This window comes from Thalassophryne amazonica, chromosome 10, assembly GCF_902500255.1.
Source record: "Thalassophryne amazonica chromosome 10, fThaAma1.1, whole genome shotgun sequence".
Lineage (NCBI taxonomy): Eukaryota > Metazoa > Chordata > Actinopteri > Batrachoidiformes > Batrachoididae > Thalassophryne > Thalassophryne amazonica.
Window position 1 is genome coordinate 38,775,888 of NC_047112.1, and position 24,732 is coordinate 38,800,619.

A 24,732-nucleotide genomic window follows, 5' to 3' on the forward strand; every position below is an offset into this window, starting at 1 on the left:
GTTTCTGGCTCCTCCCATTTCTTTCCACTGGCATACCATAGTTTCACCAAAAAACAAAATGTTGAGCTCTTACCGGCTTTGCAATCAACTCATTGTAAAAAACATTGAGCATGAGCATTTCCAGGGCAAACGTTACTTGGCATCATGGCATGTGGAAATAAAATTTTTCATATTTATAGCATTTTAGGTGTACTCGTTTCGGTGATGATGATCAAAATTTGGTTAATCATGCAGCACTATTCCTCATGTGTTATTTGCTTGCTGTCATTTCAGTTTGCCAGGACAAGGACATTCGGAACAACGTAACCAACCTCCAGTCACTGGAGAACTGCACAATCATTGAGGGCTACCTGAAGATCCTGCTCATGTTTAACACCAAGACTGATGACTTCCGCGGCCTCAGCTTCCCCAAACTCCGAGTGGTGACTGACTACCTGCTGGTGTTTAGGGTCTATGGCCTTGAGAGCCTCAGTGAACTTTTCCCTAACCTGACGGTGATCCGCGGCAACAACCTCTTTTTCAACTATGCACTTGTGATTTATGAAATGCTCCAGCTGAAGGAGGTGGGTCTTTACAGTCTCATGAATATCACCAGGGGTGCTGTAAGGATTGAGAAGAATCCAGACCTGTGCTACCTATCGACCCTGGACTGGTCCAAGATTCTGGACTCAGTGGAAGACAACTACATTGTGGCCAATAAGAATGAGCGGGAATGCGGAGATGTGTGTCCCGGCACGGCTCAGGGTCAGACCATATGCCCACAAAACACTATCAACGGACACTTCAGGGGACGATGCTGGTCGCAGAATCACTGCCAGAGAAGTAAGTGCACATCAATGTGTGTTTTGTGAAAAAATAATTATTGCCTGGATCAGTGGAACTTTTCCATTACTGATGAGGTGTTTTATATGTACATAAGGGTACCTATGTTGCCTTTGCAGCATCCATCCCGCTGCTTGTAAAGAGTTCCACTGAGATACTTTATGAGAACACATATTGGAGATCCCTCCCAGCCCCCCCAGAAATCAGTTAGGAGAGGGTCTGATGTTTTCATTCTTGATCGTATACATAATGATTACTTTGATGTGCAGGGACTCTTCTAATATTAGCAAACAGGGGTTGAGGACCTGCCATGTCCTCTGATTAACATTCATTGACTGGTGCTTTGTGGGCAAGTGATCTTTAATTACAGGTTCACGTCTACTCGATGTGTGAAATGACTGAACTGCATTGTGGAACTGCACACTCTTAGGTTGGCTTTTTGTTGTTGTTTCTTGTCTTGTTTTAAGAGGTTAAGAGTTGACAGCCAGGGATAAACAATATAGTACACATTTTTTTATGGATTGTACAGATTTATATATATGTATTGAAGAAATCTGTGTTCTGTTAAGTCACACTGTCAGTCAGTCTTTCCTAACATAAATACAGAGAATGGCTTCTATTGTAAAACGCATAGAAAGAACAGTTATTATTTTTGAAGGCGATTATAGCTTGTGTTTAGTTTTTTCTGTTCTGTCTCTGTCTGACAGAAAGCCTAGTATTCAAAACATAATGACCTTGGCTGTGTTTATACTTGGACATTGACTCTTTCAGTGTGCATGTAATGCGCCTTGAAATTGCTGCCAGGTCTCACTGTGTGGAAAGCATAATATGTAAGGATGGGAATCAAGAATTGGTTCCAGTTGAGAACCGGTTCCAGATTTTTCAGTCCATCATAATCATACACATCAGACAGTGTATCAGTTTTCTTATCAATACCATTGTGTTTTCTGACAGTTCAGTGTTTGTCATGATGCCAAATTCTGCATCTAATGACAAAGAAAATGACTCCACTGATGCTTAAAATCTGTGTAGGTCTACACAGAAAATTGATGAGGAATTGATTAAGAATTGGAGCAATATACACAATTGTTATTGGCACCGATATCCATTTAAAAATTTCAACAGGTGCTGTGACCCTGGATTTATCTTGAAATTTCCTGGAGGATCTTATGTGAGAATGCTATTATCCAAATTCAATTTATTTATATCTCACCAAATCACAACACAAGTTCACAAGAGTAAGGTCTAATCTTGTCAACCCCCCTGAGCAAGCATGTAGTCAACAGTGGTAAGAAAAGCTCCCTCTGGCGTTTTTTTTGAGGAAGAACCCTCAAGCAGACCAGACTCACAGGGGTGACCAGCTGCGTAGGCCATTCTAACAATAATAAAGATCAAACAAGCAAAATGTAACAAAGAACTGTCAAGCACACACACACTCATCTTCAACCGCTTACTCCAATTAAGGGTCGCGGGGGGCTGGAGCCTATCCCAGCAGTCATAGAGTGTAAGGCGGGGTACACCCTGGACAGGTCGCAGGCCACTCTGTCGCAGGGCCACATATAGACAAACACAAACAGTCACACTCTCACACACACACACACATACCTACAGCCAATTTAAAGTTTCCAATCCACCCAACCTGCGTGTCTTTGGATGTGGGAGGAGCACCTGGAGAGAGGGAGAGAGAGAGAGAGAGAGAGAGAGGGGGAGAGGGAGAGAGAGAGAGAGAGAGAGGGAGAGAGAGAGAGAGAGAGAGAGAGAGAGATGAAGGGAGAGAGGGAGAGAGAGAGGAGAGAGGAGGTAAGAAGAGAGAGGAGAAGGGATGAGTAGAGAGAGATTGGGAGAGGGAGAGAGAGAGAAGAGAGAGAGGGGGAGAGAGAGAGGGAGAGGGAGAGAGAGAGGGGAGGAGGGGAGAGAGAAGAGAGAGAGAGGGAGAGAGGGAGAGGAAGGGGAGAGAAGAGGGAGAGAGGAAGAGAGAGGAGAGAGAGAGAGAGAGAGAAGGGAAGGAGAGGAGAAGAGAGAGAGAGGGAAGAAAGGGGAGAGAGAGAGGGAGAGAGAGAGAGAGAGAGAGGGAGAGAGAGAGAGAGAGAGAGAGAGGAGAGAGAGAGGGAGAGGAGAGAGAGAGAGAGAGGGAGAGAGGGAGAGAGAGAGAGGAGGAGAGAGAGAGGGAGAGAGGGGGAGAGGGGGAGAGAGAGGGAGAGAGAGAAGGAGAGAGAGAGAGAGAGGGGAGAGAGGAGGGGAGAGAGAGAGAGAGGGGGAGAGGGGAGAGAGAGGGAGAGAGGAGAGAGAGAGGAGGAGAGGGGGAGAGAGAGGGAGAGAGAGAGAGATCAATCAGCTGAAGCTAACAATTCTCAGAACTCTATTTCTCAGCAGTAAAATAACAGAATAAAATACAGGATACTAATGTGATCACTGTTGTTTCACTAAGATGCCCAGAATTTAGATATGAATGAGATGGACTCCTGCTCCATTATTGGTAACAAAATTAAGCTGGAGGGGAAATATAGTTCAGTATAAGTGGGACCAGACATTAAATGACTTCCTACCAGTTCTCTCATAAAAGTCTGTGCAATGTTCAATTTAGCTGATGTATGGGTATTGCAGGTCATTGTCCAAAAGATGACAGTGAGATGTGTGATAGGTGTTGATGAAGAAGCCAAAGGAACTTGCATTGATTGATCGAAATGCACTATGAACCAGTCGATGGGCCAATTTTAACGTTATAAATTGATTGAGTGGTGCTGTTATGCTAGTGCTTCTACTTATTTAAACTCTCGTAAGTGTCCAAAGGTCAGCGTGAGACTCTTAAGAGATTAGAATGGTGAAAGTCTAGGTGCATGTTAAATGCTTGTTTTTACCTTTTGCTTTGCTTCACATCTGTCACTTCTAGCTGATGCACCATTGCCTTGATTCTGATGGCCAGCAGGCTTGAATCATAACAAAATAAAGAAGAAACAAACATCAGAAAACATAGATGGATTTCAGCACAGAGACATTTAAATGATGCTAAGTTTTAAAATAGCTGGCTTCTTAATCTGGGCTTCTTCTATGCTAAGATTTTTGTGACTGTATTTGGTACTGCCCCCAGTGGGGAACAAAAGAAAAGCAGAGGCAGTGCCAACATACTGCTGAAGCACATTAGTAAAAACCTAGAAGTCCCCTGAAATATGTATTTGAAGGTAAGAGCCCCTTCACACATAGTACGAACAAGTACAACTCAGGGTGACTCATGGCGCAACAGTGTGTATGAGTGAACCACAAAAACATTGAGCCAACGGGCAGGTGTGCACGATACCCCTGTGACAGTTAGTGCACGGGGGAACACAGTGCGAGCAGCTGCGCAGTGTGGTTACACAGTGCGAGCAGCTGCTGTGAAAATAAAAAAATACATGCCACTCATGGGATTCAAACCTGCACTTTCCAAAAGCTCTGATTGTCAGCCAGAAACTTTACCACTGAGCTACCATCACTGTCCTTTAATAGTTGCGGGAAAATGCCTGATATCAAGAAGGACATGGATGTACTTAAAAATAAAATAAAACCGCACACCATATAAAAACACCACATTTTATTGAATCCCTCTTATCAAGCGGACAATACAAGTATGATCCGTTTGTTCCTCTGTCGATGACCCATGGTCACAGACAGACAGTCATGAAATGACATGAATGAGAAGCAGTGCGCTCTTATCATGTCCACATCTGCTGGCAGCATGTCCAGCCGGCCTTGCGCGTGTGTCCTGCTCAACATGTGTGTCTTGTGGACAGCGTGCTGCGTGATGTAGAACAGAGCTCACGTGGGTGGCGTGGCATTCAGATCGCCCGCTGAATGTTATGATCTGACGGTCTGGATCACCTGGGGTAGCCTGTCAATGTGCACACCGTGCACACGCTCGCTGCAGCCCATTGCAACAGCAATATATGTTTTTATGTATGTTCATGTGATGACAGCAAGCAGACACACGCGCATCACAGTGGGCAGTTGTTAGTTCATGTCTGTCCAAACACAGTATGTGTTCCCCAGCCGCGACATCCAGATCCACAGATCCTCCTGTGGGCAGCCACACCCCATTAGTTCAGCGTACACGCCAACGTGTCACTGTGTCGGTGTGCAAAGCCACACTCGTGGGATACATAAACAAATTTCACATCCAGCTCGACAGTGATTGTCTGCTGAATGTTGTCATGTTAACAGTGCCAATGGCCACACATTTTCTAAGTGCTATCCGAGTGGTGTTAGATGTTCGTGTGCGTCACCTAGAATTTGGCAGACACCTGCCGCGAGAGTGTTCAATGGGGTTTCACAGCGCACACTCTGTCTTTCAGCCGCTGGTGTGCGCAAATTGTTGTAGCAACAGGTGTATGAGGCGTTGGAGGCAGCAAAGATTTTACACGTATTGCATACGATTCCTGCTTCATGCATGCTTCATGCTGAATTCGACCAAATTCAGATTATGTGTGAAGGGGCCTTAAGCAATGCCACTTTTGGCTTAGTTTCATATATCATAGAAAATAAATGTCTGCATTAAACAAATTGTTCCATATAAAAAAATTTGTTTCATCCCTGAATAGGTTGGGTATCGAGAACCGCTTCTTTTCGAGTATTTTTAAGAAATGATTCGATCCACCGATATCAATAGCCTTTTTGCTTAATGATTCCTTTATCGGTCTTTCAGAGCAGCCGTTGTTTTTGAGTGTGTTTGTCGGGAAAATGATCATTCCTCTACGGTGATTGCAGACTTTGCAGCGGGTCTGTAATCAACCGTTTCTGCAGCACGACTCCAGTTTGAAGCGTGAATCAATGAAGCAGTGCTTCGATCCACTGGCTTGTTGGTTCTTTGATTCGCTGTTCTTCAGAAGCGGTAAGTCTGTTTCTTAACCCCTCTCAAAGCCATTAAAATATCATGAGTCACTTTTGTGTGGATTAAAGTCACTAACTGGGACTCTTGTTGCAGTCAAGAAATGAAAATTGTCCTCCGTTCTGTTGACACAGCTTCAAACACTGCGCGGCTCTCTGCTGAGACAGTCTGCTCGGAATTAATAACTTCAAAACGAATTGCCGCTTCAAATAAAATGACATCTCTTTACAAAGGTTGCAATACAGACAAGAAACTACAATCGACTAAAACGTTTTTTCCTCCCATAATGAAACGTCCTGCATTTGTGCAGCACAGCCAGTTGCAAGAGCTCAGCTCAGATGTATGGAAAGACATTCATGCCAATAATGTCTGAAAGGAAATGCTTTTGACAAAAACTACAGATTTTATTTCTGTTTATGTCCAGAGATCAAGGATTCACCATGTAGAGTTTATTATGTCTCGAGTTTAAGGATCCAGTAACCAATTTCACATTTATTTACTTTAAGACTCAATAAAATGTTGTTCAATTTCAATTCAATTTCAATTTAATCGGTCTATGAAGCGACAAATCACAACAAAAGCTGTCTCAAGGCCCCTCACACAGAACAGTTCAACATAAAAAATTTAAATAAATATAATCGATAAGCGGAATCGATAATGGTATCGATATCGATCAAATCTTAACAATACCCATCCCTATCCCTGAATCATATTGTAACCCCTGTATCTACATACACATTGGGTCATTCCAAAAGGTAGAGATGCATATCCCATTGTTTACATTCTGTTACTTGTGTTAATAAACTATATTCTAAACCTTAGAAAACTGAAGATAGTAGAGGGTTCATCGGTTACTGATGTAACTTATATCATCTACAGCTTTCAAGTCATTTTCAGGACACTGGATGTGTGTTTTATGTCAAGGGGAGGTGAAATGTAGAGTTGACACTTCTACACCTAAACTCTGGCAGTGTACGATCAATCAGTCAATCAGCATTTAGTTATAGAGCCCCTTACAGCAGCCGGACAGTGCCCAAAGTGTTTTACAGTAAAATCAAAGAACAAGAATTCAAGAAATAAAACAAACACATAAAAAACATGTCACAGCACCACTAGATATTAAAAGCCAGTTTAAATAAATAAGTCTTGAGCTTTGATTTAAAAAGTGCTAGGTCAGAATTGATGCGTAACTCAGGAGGTAACTTTCCACAGTCTTGTGCCAGCTACTGCAAAAGCATGATCACACCAGCATTTGTATTTTGACCTCAGACATCTAAGTAAAGTTGACCAGATGCCCGTAATGTCCTGCTGTAAGTGTGGAGAGTTAAAATTTTCAGACAAGTACTAAGGTGCAAGGCCATTAATAGCTTTAAAAACAAATATTATAATCTTAAAATCAATTCTAAAAGGAACAGGAAGCTGGTGGAGTGAGCAAAGTACAGATGCAATATACTCACATCTGGAAGTGTTCATTAAAAGATTCTGCACCAGTTGGAGGCATACAAGGGAAGGCTGGTTAATACCAGTATGAGCTGCATTACAGTAATCAAGTCTGGAGCTGATGAAAACATGAATGGCCATCTCAAGATCACGTCTGCTGAGAAAGGGCTTTTTTTTTTTTTCTTTTATGTTTTAAATAATTAACCAGGACACCAAATTTTGACAGTACAACATTCAGCATGCCAAAATGTCTAAACACCATGGCCTCTGTTTTTCCATCATTTAGGTAAAGGAAATTTTGGGACAGCCACTGCTTTACATCATAAATACAATTAAATAATAATGAAGTCAATGCATCACTTCCATTAGTCCTCATAGGCAGATAGTTTTCATCTGCATAAGAATGAAAGGACAAATTGTGCTCAGCTATAATTGACCCCAATAGCAATGTGTACAATTAAAATAGAATAGGGCCAACAGTAGAACCCTGTGGCACTCCACATCAAAGAGGAGCAGTTGATGAGGAGAGGTCAGCAATCGTAACGAAAAACTTCTCTCAGCCAAATTGGATTTAAACCACTTAAGTACAGTGCAGTGAATGTCAACAAGATCTTCTAACCAGGAAACAAGTACTGTGTGGGTCCACAGTGTCAAAGGCTGCTGTGACATCCAACAGAACCAACACAGCAGGATTCCCTGCATCAACAGACAGTGATGTCATTATGTACTTTTAAAAGTGCTGACTCAGTGCTGTGTTGTGATCTAAATCCAGATTGGAATTTTTTGAGAATGTGATTGTCTTCTAAAAATGACCGTAACTGTATAAAAAACATCCTTTTCTAAAACCTTAAAGAGAAATGGCAAATGCGAGACATGTCGAAGGGCCCCTTCACACATAGTGCGAAGTTTGGTCGATGTGGACATGAAGCAGGAATTTCATGCAAAATGTGTGGAATCCTACCAGCCTCTAATGCCTTGTACACCTGTTGCTACAACGATTTGCGCACACCAGCGGCTGAAAGACAGGTATGTACGCTGTGTGAACCCATCGCACCCTCTCGCAGCAGGTGCTGGCCAAATTGCAGGTGACATGCATGAATATGTAACACCGCTCACATGGCACATAGAAAATGTGTGGCCAGTCGCACTCTTGGCAGAACAGCAGACTGCAGGCAACCACTGTTGTACTGCTGTACTGCGAAGCAAAGACTGCAGCGAAACGAGACGAGTCATTGGATAAATGCTGGGCTTTGTCCTGCCCATCGGACGCTCAGCGTGTCTGGGGGTCTATGGGGCAGTGGGCTGGCCTCGGCCGGCCCGGACGCTCAGCTTCTGCATGATGATTGGATGATCTGTCTGAGGCTGAATCCCTTTTTGATTGACAGCGAAATGAGCAAATCAGCGATCTTTTGGTGTAAACATCCGTGGGAGCATTTTCATTCTTTTCTGAGTTGAACCGGAGACTTTCCTAATCCTCTTAGCGGCATTTTCTTTGTTAAAAATGACTTGCGACAAATCGAGCTTCTATTTCTGGTGGATTTTTTTTTTGTAGCTGCTTGTGTTTGGAGACTGACTTCTATCACTCTTTCTGACTTCTATCGCAGTTTCTGTCCCTACCGAGCAGCGGGTGCTGCTGAGCTCCTTCACCGTCACAAAGCACTCACAGGCGGACAAACTTCACACTAGCCTCGCGCCAGTCCCAGCTAGCGAGCTAGCTAGGTAGCAAGCTGCACATAATGGCAGACAATTTGAATGTTGTGGACCGGATTTTGGCGAAGCCATTTGATAGTCTTCCTTATGAAGAAGCCATGGCTGCTGTCATGGCTTCAGCTCTCAATGGTTTGCAGGCCAAAGTTAAAGCAATAGCCCCCAGTGCAATGTTTGTGCATTGCTATGCACACAGACTGAATCTGGTTCTGTCTCAGGGGGCTAAATGCTTATCTGAGTGCAGAATATTTTTTGCATCACTCTCTGGGTTTGCCACATTTTTCTCAAAATCCACAAAGAGGATGTCTTTTCTTGAGTCTGCAGGCTGCTCAAGGTTGCCCAGAAATGCTCCTACTTGATGGAATTTCACATCACGGATAGTGAGCACTGTGGCAAACAATTATGATGCCCTCCTGCAAACTTTTGAGATGATCATTGCAGATAAGTCCATGGATGGTGACACATTAGGCTGTGCCAATTTCTTTGTTTGTTATTGCAGTAGTCATTAAAACTAGAAATTTGTTCTTTAAAATAGCTGTTGTCACTTAATTTGTGGGATTGTGGGTGTTCTGGACGAAGTTAGTGTTTTCATGGGTGGTGGGGCGGAGGTGGTGGCCACATTAGTGTGCGCGGGGGGCACGCAGGGGGTTTCGCCCGGGGAATAAATCACTCTAGGACCGCCACTGTCTGGACATTCCAGTTGGACAACACCTATTGTGTTTGGACAAACATGGACTAACGACTGTCCACTGTGAGGCGCGTGTGCCTGATTGCTGTACTTGCATGGACATAAATAAAAACCTGTATCGGTGGTGGCGACAAGCTGCAGCAAGTGAGCGCTTGCATGGAGTGGACACTGACAACCCCCAGGTTGAAACGGACCATCAGATCAGAGCACACTGCTTCTCATTCATGTCATTTCATGACTGTATGTCTGTGATTGTAGGTCATCACCAGAGGAACAGACCGATCGTATTTGTATTGCTCGCTTGATAAATGCAGTGTTTTTATATGGTGTGTGATTTTAATTTTTTTTTCTTGTAATACTTCCATGTCCTTCCTGATATGAGGCAGATTCCGGCAACTTTCAAAAGACAGCTCTGTAGCTCAGTGGTAAAGTTGCTGACTGGTAATCAGAGCTTTTGGAAGGCACAGGTTTGTGTCCAGTGTGTGGTATGTGTTTTTCTTTTTCTCTCCTTTTTTTTATTTATTCCACATAAGTGGCGCGATGTGGTCCCACAGGTACCGGCTGTTTTTTTTTTTTGTTGTTTTTTTTTTATAAATTCCACTTAAGCGGCGCGATGTGGTTCACCTCACACTGTTTCTGCTCAAAATACACAGTTGCGTGCATGAGCTCTCGCACCGGGATCATACTGTCTCTCGGCGCGATCTTTCATGATGCGCAAATTCAAACTGTTTTGCTGTGTTTCGCCGTATTTGGCCAAACTTCGCACTATGTGTGAAGGGGCCTTGAAAATGGATAAAATTGACGAGTTGAGGTGAGGTTTTTTTAAGAAGGGGGCGAACCACAGCATGTTTAAAAGTAGCTGGAACAGACCCTGAACTAAGACAAGAGTTCATTAAAAAAAAAAAATTAGGACACCCAACCTGACAGTATTAAAAACCTCTTTCAGCACCTTAGCTGGAACATCTAAATGATAACTTGTAGGTTTTATGTGTTTCACTACCTCATTAAGAGACAAAAGAGAGATGGGCTCAAGCTGCTCGAGCACAGCAGAATGTGCACAAGCAGCAGACAGTTCAACATTACATTTATGATCAGCATTCTGTCTGACTGATGACACCTTATCAATGAAAAACTGAAGGAACTGTTCACAGGTCATGGTTGTAGCATCCATCAAAACAGAGGTACATGGATTTACAACTGAGTTTATAGTCTGAAACAACACATGTGATGTGTGCTGCTCCAAGATTAGAATATTATCAGCAAATGTAGAATATGCAGATTAAGAATAATTACAGGAATAATACATAATAATAACAGTGCTAGTGTCTGTAATATTAGTCTGGTTTCTGTATGAAGCTACTTCATTATGCAGCTTAATCTAATGCAGGTGTATTCAGCAAGAATCTGTACCACTTCATCCTCAATGGGAGAATCAGATTTGAAATGAGAACTATGGGAAAGATTCATTTGTTCTTTTCCCCCCTTTGCCTTATGCCAGGATTTACACTGGAACACACTGGGCAAACACCAAGAACAAGTTTAGATTTTTAATTAGGGCTTCTGTGAATGAAAATGTGGTTTGCAATGTTGGATGTGCATGTCCAGATGTACACTTAGGGGTAGAGAAATATTAGATGACGTGTTAAAGTTTATGTGAGTGTGGAAATTGTGGTGTTTTTGTTGCTGTTGTACTTTTAACAAGAGTCCAGCTGCCTTAGGTAAGAAGCAGGGGCGACTCTGATCTAACACGTTCTATACAACCAGGAAATCCAGTCAGTCGTGTGTGTAACTGTGTAAAAGTGGTCAAGGCTATATAGGTCATCTGGTGTCCTAAAAACAGATATTGAGGTTTATAGCAATATAATACTGTGCACAAACACTGACACATTTGAAAGTAAACCCATTTTAAATTCTCTAAGGATGTTTTCACATCTGAAAGTCCGCAACAAGATTCTTGTTGGTATACGTTTGATCTGGATGGTTTGGTTTCACATTGCAATGTTGCTTTTGGACAAAAAAAAAAAACTTCTCGTGATGTACTTGATGCCCTGACGTCATCGTCTGTGTCAGGTTTCATCTCACAGTACTTGATATTGATTGGCTTGTAAAAGTGTGTACGCCTGACATTTGCTTTCTGTGCATGGTTATTACTACTATCTAGTACAAATAATGTTGTATTTTCTGACATCTGTTTTCTCTTTACATCTATGTTCATTAAAATACACTTTACTAGTATTTTAGTTGTAAAAATTTGGACACAGCTCTTAAACATTGCCACATTTGACTTTCCAGTCATAATTGTGTTGACATGAGTGTAATAATTTGCCTCATTGTTTGATCCAACAAATAAATTTGTTCTCATCTTCTCATCAGCACGCTGAATGTTATTTGAACATAAGTGTAACTACATTTTGGTGAAAGCTGATGTCATATACAGCAAAGAATTACTCAAAATATCCCATACTAATGCAAAAATTTTTATTTTTCTCTGATAAAATGTAATGATTTATTATTATGTAGTTTTACTGCTAAAATAATAAAATAAAAATGCAGCATTTTTGAACTGAATTTATAGCTGAGACAATAAATAGGCAACAGACCCACACTAAATGTGTGCTGATTTCTAAATGGACGTGAAGCAAACAGGGCTGAAGAGAAACCAAAATGGAGATTGTAAGGAAGAGAGGGTAATATGTTCACAGATGAGAATGGCAGCAAACAGTTGATCTCCTGTTTAGATAAGCTTTATCTGTTGCTGAGGTCTGGCACACTGTGTTCAGCAGCATGGTGCTTGCACAACCTACAATACACACGCAAGCAGGAAGGAGGATGGAAAGCTTTTGAGGTCAAAGATCATTTCACCTTGGTCTACATGCTTTGTTGTTTGCTCTAATTGTTTTCAGCCATGCATCTGCAAATAGCCACAACCACACAGAAGCACGGCTTCACCTCCCAATCAAAGGCTGGTCGCAGACCCTTATAGCGATACAGGTTAACCCTGTACTGGTGATTGATCTAAATGGGTTAATACAATTATTCTGACACGATCATGTGATGTTCCTCCTTTCCAGGTTTGAATGTGGGTTCCATAATGACTCAAACGTATATACATGCGCAGAGCGGGTAAAATAAGTATTGAGCATTTCACCATTTTTCTCAGTGAATATATTTCTAAAGGCGCTCTTGACATTTGACATGAAGTTTTCAGTGGATGCTGGGAACAACCTAACTTATCTGTTGTGAAAGTGTAGGAACACGGACCCACAACAGGGGGCGCAAATGAACGGACAATGGAGGTAGCCAAATAACAACGCTTTACTGTTGTGACAAAAAGCACAACAAACACAACAGATTACAACAATAGACAAGAAGTCAATTCACACAATGTGTCACGTGGGCAGGCTCGAAGATAAGAGACGTCTGTCCAAAGCAGAACCGGAACCACACGATTTCCTCCGCCACCGAACCCCGGGAATACTGGAGCCGCCAAGTCCCGAACTCCCAGGTGGCCACTGCCTCCGCGTGTCGGATCTGGTACTGCTGGCGAGGAACAAAAACAGTTAAAGGTGGGTGCGTGTGCACCCAGCAACCCGTATGGCGGGAAAACCACCTCCTCCTCTCGTCGGAAGAATGTCTGCTACTTCACGCACAAAAGTAACAAAGTGTTAATGTTGACAAAGACAACACAGTCGGCTGAGAACAGTACCTTCAAGGTAGAGCGATATCTCGGCAAAGAGGTGGAGATGTCGTCCTGCTGATATACCACTGCTGATCAGATGATTGGTGACAGCTGTCATAGGCGATAAGTGACAGCTGTCACCCCGGCTGCTCCTGTGAGGCGCCCTCTGGTGCCTGGAGCCCGCACTCCAGACAGGGCGCCCTCTGGTGGTGATGGGCCAGCAGTACCTCCTCTTCAGTGGCCCACACAACATTATCCACACAAACAAAGAAATCAAACCATAGAGGTCCACAAATTATGTGTAATAATGCAAAATGACACAGGAAAAAAGTATTGAACACCTGAAGAAAGGGAGGTGCAAAAAGATATGAAATGCCAAGACACCAGCTGAAATCTGTCAGTCATTAGAAATCTGTCCTGCCCGTTGTCAGTACACATTAATATTATGTAGTTCAGTCCCAACTGTTAGCCTATAAAAAGGTGTCACTCAAGAAACATCTCATGATGGGTAAAAGAACTCTCTTAAGATCTTTGTAACCTTATTGTTGCAAAACAAACTGATGGCATTGAATACAGAAGGATTTCTGAACTTGTGAATGTTCCAGTAGGCACTGTTGGGGCCATAATCTGAAGTGGAAAGAACATCATTTCACCATAAATGGGTGCACAGTGCAAGATTTCTGACAGAGGAGTAAAAAGAATTATCAGAAGACTTGTCCAAGAGTCAAGGACCGCTGGAGAAAGACCTGTAATTAGCAGATACAATTATTTCAAAGAAAACACTAAGTAATGCACTCAAACTGCCGTGGCATGCATGAACACACTCAAGACTACATTGCTGAAGCAAAAGTATATTGAAGCTTGTTTAAAGTTTGCTGCACAACATTTAGACAAGTCTGTGAAATACTGGGAGAATATAGTCTGGGCAGAGAACACCAAAATTGAACTCTTTGAATGCCATAATACACACTGTAAATGGCACCGTACATCACCCCAAAACCACCATAAAACAGTGAAGATCGGAGGCGGGAACATCATGGTGTGGGGCTGTTTTTCAGCATCTGGCACTGGCAAGCTTCATATAATTGAAGGAAGGAGGAATGGAAAAATGTACCGAGATATTCTTGATTAAAAAAAAAAAATCTTCTGCCATCTACAAGGATGATGAAAATGGAACGAAGGTGGACATTTCAGCAAGACACTGAGCCCAAACACACAGCCAAGGAAACTCTCAACTGGTTTCAGAGAAGGAAAATACGGCTGCTAGAATGGTCCAGCCAATCACCTGACTTGAATCCAATAGAAAATCTATGGAAACAACTGAAGATCAGAGTTCATAGAAGAGGACCAGAGAACCTTCAAGATTTGAAGACTGTTTTGTGTGGAAGAATGGACCAAAATGACACCTCAGCAATGCATGCGACTAATTTCTCCATACAGGAGGCATCTTGAAGCTGTCTTTACCAACAAAGGCTTTAGTATGAAATATTAAATACATTTCAGTCAGTGTTCAATATTTTTTCCATGGGTCATTCCATTTTATTACACATAACTTAATTTCTGTACTTGTTCGTTTTGGTTTCTTTGCATCTGTGGATTACTTGGGTTATTAACATCTGGTGAAAATTTCATGTCAATAGGACATTTAGAAATATATTTGCTGAGAAAAATCTCTCTCTCTCTGTATGTCTGTGTGTGTGTATCACATTTTCTTTCAACCCAAGAAGATGACATCAAAGGTTTTGTGAGATAATGTTTGTTTGTTAGCTGTTCCTGGGTGCTTAAGGTTCCATGGCAGATTGAATACAGATCTGCATTAGGATTTGGCACCATTTTTACACCAGAATCCCTTCCTGATGCAACTCTAGTTCTACATGGAAAAACATACCCAACCCCTAGTCTTCCTAAGTGGTCTCCCAGCCAGTTGCTGATCAGAACCCACTCTCCTTTGCTTGTGAGATCTGACAGGATCAGCTGTATACAGAGCAGGATGTCTGCGCTAATGACATATAAGTCCACATTCCAAAAAATATTAAGGGCTCTGTCTTCACCCTGTTTTAAAGAAGCACAGAGTGCAACGAACGTGTAATTTGTAGTTTCCACCATCAACTATTTTCAGGGACTCTGTGCTTAGCAAGGACTTTGTATAAAATCATTTCAACTTGATATAAGCTGCTTTGAAATGCTTGACTGATAGTTGTTGAATGTCTATGAAAACCAACTTGGACTTTAAATTACAACCCCAGTTCCAATGAAGTTGGGACATTGTGTAAAATGTAAATAAAAACAGAATACAATGATTTGCAAATCCTCTTCAACCTATATTCCATTGAATGTACCACAAAGACAAGATATTTAATGTTCAAACTGATAAACTTTGTTTTTGTGTAAATATTTGCTCATTTTGAAATGGATGCCTGCAACATGTTTCAAAAAAGCTGGGACAGTGGGATGTTTACCACTGTGTTACATCACCTTTCCTTCTAACAACACTCAATAAGCGTTTAGGAACTGTGGACACTAATTGTTGAAGCTTTGTGAGATTCTTTCCCATTCTTGCTTGATGTATGACTTCAGTTGTTCAACATTCCCGGGTCTCCGTTGTCATATTTTGCACTTCATAATGTGCCACACATTTTCAATGGGTGACAGGTCTGGACTGCAGGCAGGCCAGTCTAGTACCCGCACTCTTTCACTACAAAACCACGCTGTTGTAACACGTGCAGAATGTGGCTTGGCATTGTCTTGCTGAAAGAAGCAAGGATGTCCCTGAAAAAGACATTGCTTGGAGGCAGCATGTGTTGCTCTAAAACCTGGATGTACCTTTCAGCATTGATGGTGCCATCACAGATGTGTAAGTTGCCCATGCCATGGGCACTAACAGATGCTGGCTTTTGAACTTTGCGCTGGTAACTATCTGGATGGTCTTTTTCCGCTTTTGTCCAGAGGACACAATGTCCATGATTTCCAAAAACAATTTGAAATGTGGACTCATCAGACCACAGCACACTTTTCCAATCTGCGTCTGCTTATTTCAAATGAGCTCGGGCCCAGAGAAGGCGGCAGCGTTTCTGGATGTTGTTGATATATGGCTTTCGCTTTGCACGGTAGAGTTTGAACTTGCACTTGTAGATGTAGCGACGAACTGTGTTAACTGACATTGGTTTTCTGAAGTGTTCCTGAGCCCATGCTGTAAGATCCTTTACACAATGATGTTGGTTTTTAATGCAGTGCCGCCTGAGGGATCAAAGGTCACTGGAATTCAGTGTTGGTTTTCAGCCTTGCCGCTTACATGTAGAAAGTTCTCCAGATTCTCTGAATCTTCTGATTATATTATGGACTGTAGATGAATCCCTAAATTCCTTGCAGTTGAACATTGAGGAACATTGAGAAATATTGCTCTTAAACTGTTGGACTGTTTTTTTTCGTGCAGTGGACCACAAAGTGGTGATCCTTGCCCCATTTTTGCTTGTGAACAGCTGAGCCTTTTGGGGATGCTCCTTTAATACCCAATCATCGCACTCACCTGTTTGCAATTTAGGGTTAGGGTTACCACCAATGATAAAGGGGAAGTCCTGGTCTCTCTCCCCCCCCCCCCCCCCCCCCACACACACACACACAACTGCTCTGGCAACAGAGGCTAGAACAAGGAAGTGAAAGTATAAGTAACTTATAAGTAACATTTGTCAACAATTGCATGGCTTACCTACAACTTATGGCCCACATATGCGGGACATATGAGACGTGTCAAAAATATTGTGCATACCCAAAAATTTTCTACGACCTCTGTGTACTATGATGTATACCAGCCCGTGCATTCAGCATACTTTTTAATACGTCGGCATGCTGGCTAAATCGTCAAGTTGTGACCGACCCATAAGAAACTAATGTCAGAATTTGGATTTTTTTTTTTTTTTTAAGGACTCAAAATTTGTCATTGTGGTAAGGAAGATGGTCTGTTGGTCGAGTCAATCTAGAGATGCTTGTGCTGTGGGTTTGTTTAACATGGGAATATCGTTGCACGCCAACAAACACACGGCCCTTGACAGAGCCATACCCTGGTCCGATGACCAGGAAATCCCAGACGATTGTGGTATGAGGACCTGCTGCAGCCTTCATTTGCCTTCACAGCCGATGGGTTACAAGCCATCACCTCCTAAGCCTGAACCACCATTGAGGACTTCTCCCAGTGTAAAAATTAGCTTTTTTTTCTTCATTGAGTTGTTTTTTTCTCCAGTTGATCGAATCATATCCACAGAGTTTCATCTAGACCACAGTTAGATGAGACCAAGACGAGACCTCAGTACTACCACTCGGAGAAATGCCTTTCCAAGAAACATGACAATGAACAGGTTTCTCTGAAGTTCACTTAAATTTGGTGTTATGAGCCTTAAACCAAATTCCAGTGTTGTATCTCTTAACTGTTTTATTTCTCTTGATACAAAGTTAAGCTGAAGAGAGTGTTGGTAAAATGAGGCCAGAAGGGAAAGAGAAGGGGCAGGGCAAAGCAAAATAAACAGAGCAAAACAAACAATTTGGACTGTTTCAAGTGTGGCTCACAGGTGCACGCACACACACCTGTACTAAAAATGCGTGTATAAACATACACACACACACACACACAGTTTTGCCAGAGTGGCAATCATCCGAGCGATATTCAAAGAGAACAAAGAAAACAGTATTAAGGATGGCGCAGGTCAATGAAGCGTGCTATTGGCCTGTGCTCACAACCAAACGAAAACTACCCTGGTTTCTTAATTGGGGTGAAAATGTGTCTCCACTCTGGCAGCTTTGCAACTCTCCTCTCTCTGTCTCTCTCTTTGCTTGCTTTCTTTCCTTGCCATGGTATCTAATGAGAAATAAATTGAGGGGTTTTCCTGAAGTCCCTGTTCTTAATTAGCCACTTGCAACACAACGACACAGGACAACAAGCACAAACACTGAGCAACGCACTGCCCTATGGTCAAGGAGCATTTAATTTCCATTACATGATGTTTGCTTGTCTCATAAGAGACAACATGCTTGACGTTTTTTGTATGCAATTGTAAATGCAGGCATACCTGTTCCTGTTCCAGGGTCCGCTGTTGCAGACGTATAAGATGTTATACTAATATGTATAAACTGCATTGTCAGGCGGCAAATTAATCGCCTGAGATGTTTACGCTTACTCTGTCTTAAATTAAAAGAGAACACAAAGAAAAATGAAGCTCTTTAACTAAATTCCCTTTGTGCTGCTGTGACTTTGGCTACAGCCAAATACTCATTGTAATATACTGTATAGTAGGCAATGAACAGTATATCACAATTCGTAGGCTATCTGAATACTCTATATGATGCATTTATTAGTAGTTGAACAGCATCCAGATGTTCTACAGGATGCCTAGTAACTGAAGAAGAACTTCCTGGGAAATTCAAAGAAGGTGAACATACGAGGGCTGTCAAAGTATAGGTCCTTTTTATTTTTTCAAAAACTATATGGATTTCATTCATATGTTTTTACGTCAGACATGCTTGAACCCTCGTGCGCATGCGTGAGTTTTTCCACGCCTGTCGGTGACGTCATTCGCCTGTGAGCACTCCTTGTGGGAGGAGTTGTCCAGCCCCTCGTCGGAATTCCTTTGTCAGAGAAGTTGCTGAGAGACTGGCGCTTTGTTTGATCAAAATTTTTTCTAAACCTGTGAGACACATCGAAGTGGACACGGTTCGAAAAATTAAGCTGGTTTTCGGTGAAAATTTTAACGGCTGATGAGAGATTTTGAGGTGATACTGTCGCTTTAAGGACTTCCCACGGAGTGAGACGTCGCGCAGCGGTCCCAGGCGCCGTCGTCAGCCTGTTTCAAGCTGAAAACCTCCACATTTCAGGCTCTATTGATCCAGGACGTCGTGAGAGAACAGAGAAGTTTCAGAAGAAGTCGGTTTCAGCATTTTATCCGGATATTCCACTGTTAAAGGAGATTTTTTTAATGAAAGACGTGCGGGCGGATTGCAGCGTCGGCTCGCAGCCGCTGCCACGCTCCGCCACAGGAAAAACACCTCTGTTGGAAGCCTTAAGGACAAGTTAGAACATGTCCAGCTGTTAAACAATTTCTCATATACTCACTCCACTGAAAGCCATCAAAAGCCGCCTGGATTTTACAAATGGTTATCAACACGGAGGTGTTTTTCCTGTGCCGCCGCATCGCGCCGGCTGCGTCCCGATGCGCGGACCGGTCCGCACGTCTTTCATTAAAAAAATCTCCTTTAACAGTGGAATATCCGGATAAAATGCTGAAACCGACTTCTTCTGAAACTCCTCTGTTCTCTCACGACGTCCTGGATCAATAGAGCCTGAAATGTGGAGGTTTTCAGCTTGAAACAGGCTGACGACGGCGCCTGAGAGCGCTGCGCGATGTCTCGCACCGTGGGAAGTCCTTAAAGCGACAGTATCACCTCAAAATCTCTCATCAGCCATTAAAATTTTCACCGAAAACCAGCTTAATGTTTCGAACCGTGTCCACTTCAATGTGTCTCACAGGTTTAGAAAAAATTTTGATCAAACAAAGCGCCAGTCTCTCAGCAAATTCTCAGACAAAGGAATTCCGACGAGGGGCTGGACGACTCCTCCCACAAGGAGTGCTCACAGGCGAATGACGTCACCGACAGGCGTGGAAAAACTCACGCATGCGCACGAGGGTTCAACCATGTCTGACGTAAAAACATATGAATGAAATCCATATAGTTTTTGAAAAAAATAAAAAGGACCTATACTTTATTGACAGCCCTCGTACTTACAAATGGTAAAAGCATGCAAGGGGCAGAGGCATTTTACAAATATACATCAGGAATCCTTTAAAAATAAAAAGTCTTCCAATTGCAAAATATAAATTTTGAGAGTGTATGTTGATATGCGCATATGCATCATCTGCTAACATCCAGGTCAAAAGACAGGTTAGATGGCAACAGCATAGTATCAGAATAGTGTCCCTATTTGAGACTCATTCGCTTACTTATTATAAGTCCTACCGTAACTGTTGGGGAGTAGTCTTCAAAACGATATAGTAAATACTATTTGTATGCAAGGTCTGCCTTTATGTTGAGGCAAAATTTAAGACACTTAAAGTAGACCTGCATTGAAATAAATGTGATCAGATCTCAGAAAGAAATAGCTGATATGTATTTATAAAACCCTTATGAATGCAGTAAAGTAAATCTGCAAGCCCAGATTTGAATTCAGCGGAGAAATCTTTGTTTAAAAAATGACAAATTTGCAGCTAAAATTTGGCCCTCCGCGAAAACTGTTTGTACATCTGGGACATTGCCATGATGTGAGGGAGAAGATGGAGCGCTAGCACCTTCAGTCCTATCCCGCATTAAAATTGATTTTATCTGTAATGTTACTATTATACACATCCTGGTTTCATCATACAAAAGTAAGCTGCAATGAATGTGAGATACAGCTCTGCATGCTCAGATCAGCGGCGACATGGACAGCGGGCGACGTTCTTCCCCGACGCCTTGCTCTCACTGCCTCTGATGCGCTTACCGAGTCTGCGGACTCGGCCAACTCCGGCACCACCTCCCTGTCTGCTGAATGGAGGTGCGGCCAACTTGGCAAAAAGTCCAGAGACTACGCTCGCTGTTTTGATGCAGAGTGCTCCGGCAGCCCGCAAGGACAGACTTCTTGCGGAAAAATCTGCAGCGCCGTACGGTCTCGGTAATCGCAGCCGCAGAGCTCCGTGGCCACTGAGAGAGGTTTGTATCTTTGTAATGACTTGGATTCTTTGCGGGTCCCACATCCGTACCCCGCACCGGTAACAGTAGATTTTCAATTCAACACCACTCAATCAAATGGGTGTATGAAAAAGTCCCCAAAAATAATTTTCAAGCAAAAATAAAAGAAATGTGTACTCATCAAACGTGCCGCAAGACAATATGAAGTTTTAAAAAAAAGTTGATCCTTTTGTATAAGACAATAAAAAGGTGCTTTTGTAAGAGATGTAATCTGACGTAAATCCACAAATTACAGTTGCTGTGTGCAATGCATGCTGGGATAGGGTCTTCTCTCTGGCGTCTCGGCAACGTCCCGATGTGATGATAGTTTTGCGGAGGGCCAAATTTTAGCTGTAAATTTGTCATTTTTAAATAAAGATTTCTCCGTTGAATGACAGATCTGGGCTTGCAGATTTACTTTACTACATTCAGAAGGATCTTATGTGTAAATATAAGTCATTTTTTGGTCCAAAGATCTGACTGCATTTATTTCAATCCAGGTCTACTTTAAAAAACAAACTTGCTTGTACATATCCACTCTTAACTCTTGAGTGAAGGAAAAGCAGCACACTCAGGCTGGGAGAAGTGGGGGATGGAATTTATATCTCAGTATTGTTTTTTTCATGTCAGTCTATCAATATATGTCACAATATAAGTCAATTCTTTAAATTTAAGTTTAAATGATTTTCAAGCATTTTAATATGCAGATTCAGAACCTGAAAAATGACCAGGGTTTATCAGAGTTGCAAACACAAATGTAAACTGCACATATACTGGACAACAACCTCCCCAATGACATCACCTATATGTTTTCTAAAGAGCAGTTGTGATGTTTAAATGGGGCGGGTCTATGTGCCGCCATCTTCGCAGTGCCTTTTCCTGTATAACTCCTGGTCAACCCATAAATGGGTAAAGAGGTGGACTGTGGGCAAGACGAGAACACCCCGTGCAGGACAAATACGGTCCAAACATGCACTGCTGTCTCGTAGTTACCAAGCGAGTCAAGGCTAACAAGGTAACTTTGATTCAGGTGTCTGATTCACACCTATTTTTTTGACTGTGCAGTAGTTTTCAGAGCAGATGGCTTGAGTGCAGGTATAAAAGGTACAGTACTCGGCATATTGCCTCCATATTTTGATTACTGAAAACTAGGACACTCGGCCTGGCAATGGGGTACTCAAATGATACTCGAATGCCGGTCAATTTAATGGTCAAATGAAACACACTCAGAACCAGGATATTGTCATCACTTTCAAAAAACAAGTCAGTATGGTCAGGACAGGATGTGAAGACAGGACATGTCCTGGGAAAATGGGACGTTTTATTCACCCTACCATAACATAAGAGTTAAGAGTTTTTTTTTTTGTTTTGTTTTTTTTATTGTCAGAGCTGTCAGTATCTGCTAATTAGTGCTAATGTTGCTAACACAGTTTAAATGATACAAAAATTTCACTTAACAGGATTACCGATGCACAGACATCTTAGATGTTCCATTATTACAGTTAACCACACACATTTGATATTTGAAAGAGCAATCAGTCAAGTCCACAGCAGCTAGCAGGAACTGCTAGTGGGGGCCAGGACCTTTAGTACTTGCTGTTACTCAAAACGTGTATGTCACTAAATTAAAATATGGCTTAATGTAGCTTAAACTGAGAGTTAAAAATTGACCCCCACACAGTCATAAACATGGCAAGTAGCGATAAAGACCGAAAGAGTTTTTTGTTGTTTTTTTTTTGTTTTTTTTGTTACAGGGTGTAAACATGTTTATTTTTGCTGTAAAGTTGGCGATGCACTGTCTAGACCTGGAGAAGAGCACAATTAATGAAATATTTGCCACCAAGGAGCTCATATATTGGATCATGCTTAGAATATATTTTTTGTTAATCACGTGTATTGACATCATGTCTTTTCCAGTAAAATATAGTGACAGTTTGTGTGATTTCTTTGGATGTTTTAGTTTTTTTTTCTTTTTTTACAATGGGTGTGATTGTGAGAAAAGCAGACTCTATAGTTTGTTGCCTGGGGTGAGACAAATCTTGCTCCTTCATTGCTTGTCTCCAGGGTTCTTCAAATGGTAAAATAAGTTTGACATGCTGCACTTTAAAAAAGAATATAGTTGATCAACTTAAATAAAAATAAGTTAACGATTTGCATGGGTGTTTTAATTAATTCCATCTCAGTCATTGCTGAATATATGCCATGAAATATTTATAGTAAGAGTAACTCAAGTTTAGTAAATCATTTACTTATGTAGTTTTGTACACATAATTTGCTTATGTGGTTTTATACACTTAATTTGCTTTGTTCTCTTGCAAGGTTGAGTTGAATTAACTTATTTAAAAGGTTTTAGTGTTATAAGTTGTTAAATTATTTAATTTAATTAAGTCTGACTTCTTTATTTTAGTTCCCTTCTATTCAGAAATGCCCATGAAAATTATATTGAGGATTAGTAACATTTTAGTTGAGTCAGTATACACAGCAATTCTGGTTTTATGATCAAACTGTTTTTTAAGCCATCGTCAGCCTTTATCCGACTTTTCTACAAACATCTTGTAATAAGTTATTGACTTATCCACAGGTTCTTACGTGTGCATATTTTATGATGTGTTTATCAGCTTGTTTTTTTCATGATGAAAATACTCTTGAATTTAAGCTATATATATTAACCTACGCTGCTGGTTTTAAGCACTTTTTATATTGTGCATTAGCACTCTTTTTGATGTCACTCTCAAAAACTTCCAAAGTATGTTCACACCAGTGATAGCTGTTTTGTGTGGAGGTTTGCGCCACACAAAAAATTCAGAGATGAATTTCTACATCTCTGAGTTACTGTTAGTTTTGTGCATTGTCATTATTTTTCTGTTAGGGCTGTTCAGTAAAATGATCACTTGAAGGGGTTTGCAACAACATTTATGTGTGTAACAATGAGTTTTACGCATTTTTATATTATGGATAGAACTATGCACGGTAGAAATACATGTAATAAGAGCCAGTCAATCTCGTTTTAGGTTTGTATGTCCAAGTGAATGCTGCATAGATGTGTTTGCGCTACTGGCAGTGAAGAAAGCTCTGGAAACTGAAAGGAAGAAAAGAACTAGAACCAGAAAAAAGATGAATCAGGGACAAAGTCAACTGTGACACAATGTCAATTATGTGGAAGTGGTTTGGATATTTTTTTAAGTGGCAATGCGCATATTATGAAGGCCTGTAACAATTTGTCATTCTGTGGCAACAATCTGTAAAAGTGAGAAGCTAGTTGTTTTAATGAAAAGCATAATATACAAATAATGAATGTTTGAGTGCAATGATGAGAATATCTGCATGTGTTGAAAGATCATGGAATGGTACATTCCATCTGTCAAGGAATGATGAATATTCTTGTCGTTGTATGAATGGAAAACATTCATTATTTGATTTATGTGACACCTCAGTAGCTTTGCATCATTTGATATCTCACTTAAAATTAGACAGGTGTTTCTTCTCAGATCAAAAGGACACAGCAGTTCAATCTGCCCTGCAGAACTCACTGACACACCGTGAGTTCAGTGGTGTGTGTGTGTGTGTGTGTGTGTGTGTGTGTGTGTGTGTGTGTGGAAGCAGACGTTCACTTTCTTCAGTCCTGCAAAAAAATTGCTGCAAGAGATGGTCCAGTTCTTCATCTGACAGGGCTTCAACAGCTGCTAAAGATGGCTCTGCGACCACTGCAGCTGTTGAATTTAGCTTTCTCATATCATGGAAGCATTTCTAAGAGTTGCCAATGGAGCTGTGCAGTCTTGTTGAATTTAT

General features: G+C 41.6%; 1 protein-coding gene across 1 annotated transcript in view; it reads left to right on the forward strand.

The window, feature by feature from the left end:
* Positions 1-24,732, forward strand: part of insrb (insulin receptor b) — a 224,652-nt gene that overhangs the window by 63,119 nt on the left and 136,801 nt on the right. The window contains exon 2 of the mRNA XM_034179844.1: positions 274-822. Coding sequence (XP_034035735.1) covers positions 274-822 — 549 coding nt within the window. The remainder of the gene's footprint in view (positions 1-273; positions 823-24,732) is intronic.